This window comes from Hyaena hyaena, unplaced genomic scaffold (genome assembly GCF_003009895.1).
Source record: "Hyaena hyaena isolate Hyena2069 unplaced genomic scaffold, ASM300989v1 scaffold_30, whole genome shotgun sequence".
In the NCBI taxonomy this organism is placed as follows: Eukaryota; Metazoa; Chordata; class Mammalia; order Carnivora; family Hyaenidae; genus Hyaena; species Hyaena hyaena.
In genome coordinates this window covers 4,547,439-4,552,104 of record NW_024080662.1, presented here as the reverse complement: position 1 = coordinate 4,552,104, position 4,666 = coordinate 4,547,439, and the positions used below count along the sequence as shown (strand labels likewise).

At 53.5% G+C, this 4,666-nt stretch overlaps 1 protein-coding gene across 1 annotated transcript; it reads right to left on the bottom strand.

Moving 5' to 3' along the window:
* Positions 1-3,134: 3,134 nt before the first annotated feature.
* On the bottom strand, positions 3,135-4,666 carry TMEM158 (transmembrane protein 158). The gene has a single exon (XM_039228052.1). The coding sequence runs from the start codon at positions 4,664-4,666 to the stop codon at positions 3,782-3,784; it is 885 nt and encodes a 294-aa protein (XP_039083983.1). The 3' UTR covers positions 3,135-3,781.

Below are 4,666 nucleotides of genomic sequence, written 5' to 3'. Positions count from 1 at the left end.
AAGGGGGTGGGGCTTTGGGCTGGGTGGCTCTCTTCAGCTGAGGCCGGCCCTAGGGGAGTCAAGGGTGTTCAGATCCAGGCCAGGGGCGGCTCTCACGATGAATGTAGAGAACTCAGTAGGGCAGTCTATACAGTGGCCAGAGTTTGGAGGGTGGGTACGCATCCAGATCAGGGGTAAACTCTCTCCCAGGAGAAGCAACAATAACCAGGAGTGATGATTTATCCTGGGGACTTAGCTATGTCCCTAGCAGACCCAGCCGTCCCCGGGAGGCTTGAGGAATGGGCTACAATCTGGGGACTCTGTATACACACACACACACACACACACACACACACACACACACACACACGCTGATTGGCCTTTAGTAAAATACATACGTGGAAGTGTTTCACCACCCAGAGGATGCAGGTGAGACCCCCCAGGCCCCATGGCTGCGCCTGCCAGGGCCTGGCTTACTTTGCCCCGTGGGCAATCCTGACTAATGACAGACAGAAAGGACACAGGCTCCATTTTTATTGTGTGGCCTCCTGCTTGGGGCTCTGGCTCTCAGAGAGCAGCCAAAGTCAGCCTAAAAAGGAGGCAAACAGTCCATAGGCTTTATATATGCATAAAATATATGTGTGTATACATGCACATGCAGGCTCCACGGGCAATTCTGGAATGTCCCTTTAGGAAGGTCTATTGTTGTAGCAATAGATATCCATATTCCAGCTTTGCCCTAAGAGAGTATTCATTAGGGCCCACCCTATGTCTGTATGCATGTATGGATATAGTGTGCGCACATATCATATTACACACATATATGTGTATTTTTTACGTGTATTTATTTTGAGAGAGATGGAGACAGTGTGAGTGGGGGAGGGGCAGAGAGAGAGAGAGGGAGACCGAGAATCCCACGCAGGCTCCATGCTGTCAGTGCAGAGCCCCATGCCAGGCTCGAACTCACGAAACTGAGATCATGACCTGAGCAGAAATCAAGAGTTGGACACTTAACCGACTGAGCTATCCAGGTGCTCCTGTAATTTTTTTTTTTTATTAAGTGCCTGTCTCATTTAAAATTAATGTTCTCTGGCTTCTTTGGACTTATGGCTGCACAGAATCTGACAGTGATGGATGGGTGGACGGAGGAGTAGACCTTGGGTACTAGCTCCTAAAACTAGGAAAGGAAGTTTTTGGTGATGAAAAAAATACCAGTGAGGGAAGCAGAGGAGTAAGGTTTAGTCTAAGGTCGGCTTCCACAATCACATAGTTGTGATTGGAGGCAAAGTGGTGAACCTCTTTGAACCTCAGTTTCCATCTTGGGAAAAAATCAGGGAAAGAGAGAGAAAGAGAGAGAGAGAGAGAGAGAGAGAGAGAGTGTGTGTGTGTGTGTGTGTGTTGTACCAGGAATCCTTAATGTGACTTCTAGAATTACAAATACTGTGATTACATGAAAATGGACCGATGTTAGCAGTTATTGGTTTTCTCCTGCTAGATACCCCAGGGCTGAAAAAAGTGCAACTCACATACCACCTTGGCTTTGGGGCATAAGACAATTTGCAGTGACTTGCAAGGCTAGTGGGCTTGCATTACATTGAACTTCAACATCTGGACCAGGAGTAGGGGAAGGCCATCACCCTCACCCCCTCCTCTCTCATCGCTGGCCCCGGCAAGAGAGAGCCCTGGGTCCTCTCCTTCAGACTCCTGTGGAAGAAGGGGGTCTCATTTCTTTGATTTAATAGATACATCTCGAGATTAAAGGAGGTTACATATTTTGAAGGTTCCCTTCCACTAGTATACAGCAGTTCTCAAACTTGAAAGGCATCATGATCCCTTAGGAGTGCTTGTTAAAACACTTCGGAATGCTGGGCCCCACCCAGAGTTTTCTGATCCAGTGGGTCCTGGATGGAGCCCCTGTTGGAAACTCTAACAAGTTCCCAGGTGATACTGGTGATGCTGGTCCAGAGGCCCCACTTTGAGAACGACTCTAGAACAGTGTCAGCTACTCACTCAAAAATGGGGAGGAAGGAGCACCTGGGTGGCTCAGTCGGTTAAGTGTCCGACTTCGGCTAATGTCATGATTTCACCGCTTGTGGGTTTGAGCCCCGTGTTGGGCTCTGTGCTGACAGCTCAGAGTCAGGAGCTTCCTTCTGATTCTGTCTCCCCCCCCCCCAATCGCAATCTCTCTTTCTCAAAAATAAATAAAAATTACATTAAAAAAAAAAAACAGGGAGGAAATAGAGCAAGGGAAAGTAGCTTTTAAAAATTTTTTTAAAAAGGCTTTTTTTAAAAGATTTTTTAAATGTTTTTTTTTAATTTTTTTTTTTTTTTAAATTTCTAGGAGAGAGAGAGAGACAGAGTGAGCAGGGAAGGGGCAGAGACAGAGGGAGTCACAGACTCTGAAACAGGCTCCAGGCTCTGAGCTGGCAGTCAGCACAGAGCCCGACGCGGGGCTCGAACCCACGAACCGCGAGATCATGACCTAAGCAAAAGTTGGACGCTTAACCGACTCAGCCACCCAGGCGCCCCTAAAAAGGCTTTTAAAATGGTTTATATATTGGGCCACTTTAAGGACTTTTCATTTATTCTACTTCTGAAAACTGGTTAGAATCTGCAACTACTGCCCAGCAGTCACCGAGCTTACCTTGTAAAAAAAATCTTATTAATGCCAAAATAAAACCTCAAGTTTGCAAACTAGCTTTTAAAATGTGCTCCTATGTTAAGGTTTACACATATGAAAAGGAAAATCTACATGCTTCCTGCTTTCTAAAGGGAGTCATTTCCGTGAAAGGTACCTGGCTCAGGGGAATTATTGATTTTACCATTTTGATATTTGACTGGGTGTTTTGCAGATGGTGAGGCAGGGGACAAAAAGGCAAATCACAGAAAACCCTGACAAATGTCAGTGAGGCTGAGGGGTGGGGTGGGTGGGTGTTGGGGGGCAGCTCCGAAAGAGGAGGAATAATCTCCATTAGGGTAAGGAATACAGGTCCCATCGGCTACTCCTCCTAGAGAGGCCAGCAAGACAGCAGGAGCCCCTCTCTGACTTTGGAGAATCCCTCCCTCCTATTTCAGGGCAACATCTTGTAATTCTTGGATTCCTCTTCCTAAATCAAATAAAGAAAAAAGCTACATACGCATCTCTGGAGGAAAATGTCTGTATTAAAAGCCAAAAAAAACCACAGAAGTACAAGAAACGCCCACCAGGCCACGTCACTGGATAGATTGACTTGGAAAAGGTTCATAAAGTTCATTTTCAGCGGTAACAATATGTGGGTGTGAAATCCTTCCCATGCCTCCCCCCTCCCCCACCTTTAAATAAATTTAAAAAAAAAAAACAAGAAACTTCAAATACTATGTTTGGATACAAAGAGCTTCTCTTACTACAGCAATAGCAATTTGATTTTTTTTTTTTTACTAAAACTTTCATTTAAAACAGTTATTAAATATATAAAACAAATACACAGGATTTGGTCATTTTCTGCCATGAATATAGGGCACGTGGGTGCGGGGAGGGAGGAGGGGAGGGGGATGCACTAGAGGGGAAAGGGCCCCATTTCCCTCCTCTGTCTTCCAAGCTGCTGATCCCACCCTGGGCGCAAGGGCTTGCACCTGGCTCTCGGATCCAGAAGCGCGGCACGCGTCCCGCTGGGCCACCCCGCCGGGGCCCCCTCTGGCGGCCCCCTCCCCGGAAGGAGAACTAACGGTCACTACAGCACGAAGCACACCGGCCGAGCCACCCGGCGGGAAAGGCACCCCGAGAGCGCGGACACAGGGCGGACGCGGGGAGGAGCGGGGCGGGTCACTTGGCCGCCGCCCCCGAGGTGACGGCCGCGGCGGCGGCGGCGGCGGCGGCGGCGGCGGCAGCGGCGGCGGTCCCCGCGGGCACGGCGGCGGGGGCGGCGGCGGCGGCGGCGGCGGCGCTGGCGGTGGTCCGGCGCTGCTCCATGCCGTTGGGCAGGAAGCCGGCGATGATGGGCACCGGCCAGATGAGGGCGGCCACGCTCCACACGACGATGACCAGGGTCATGAAGCAGGCCACCAGCGTGGACTCGATGGGCTTGCGGTTCAGCCGCCAACCCGGCTCTCCCTGCAGCTCCTCCAGGCTGAAGTCCAGGCAGCAGAAGTGCAGCGGCTCGCCCTGCAGCCACAGCGGCCCGGGGGGCTCGGAGGCGGGGTAGGCGGGCAGCGCGGTGGGCGTCCCGGCGGCAGCGGCGGCGGGTCGGAGGCGGCCAGGGCGGCGGCCGCGCACCCAGCCGCAGCCCACGCAGAGGCGCAGGTCCTGCTGCGCGCCGCCGGCCGCCAGCCCCAGGTGCTCGATGAGCAGCGGCGGCCCGACGCGGTGGAAGGCGGCGGCGAAGAAGGCGCGGCCGTGCGCGTTGGTGGAGAAGAGCAGCAGGTCGCACTGGAAGCCCCGCGGGCGGCCCCAGCGCACGAGCAGCGAGCTCAGCATCTGCCGCTGCACGCTGATGTTGCACGGCGCCGCCGCCTCCTCCGGGCCCGGGCGCTCTGGGGGCCCCGGCGCCGCGGAGGCCAGCAGCCGCGGGGCGGCGGGCTCGCCCGCGGACGACGCGTTGACGGAGGCGTTGGGGGGCGCCCCGCCGAGGCCCGGCGCGTCCGCGGCCCCGCCGCGGGCGGGCGGCAGCGGGCAGGCGGCGGCCAGCAGCGCGGCGAGCGGGAGCAGCAT

What these genes read in the sequence shown, in the direction of transcription:
- TMEM158 (XM_039228052.1), bottom strand. Translation starts at nt 4,666, where the DNA reads ATGCTGCTCCCGCTCGCCGCGCTGCTGGCCGCCGCCTGCCCGCTGCCG.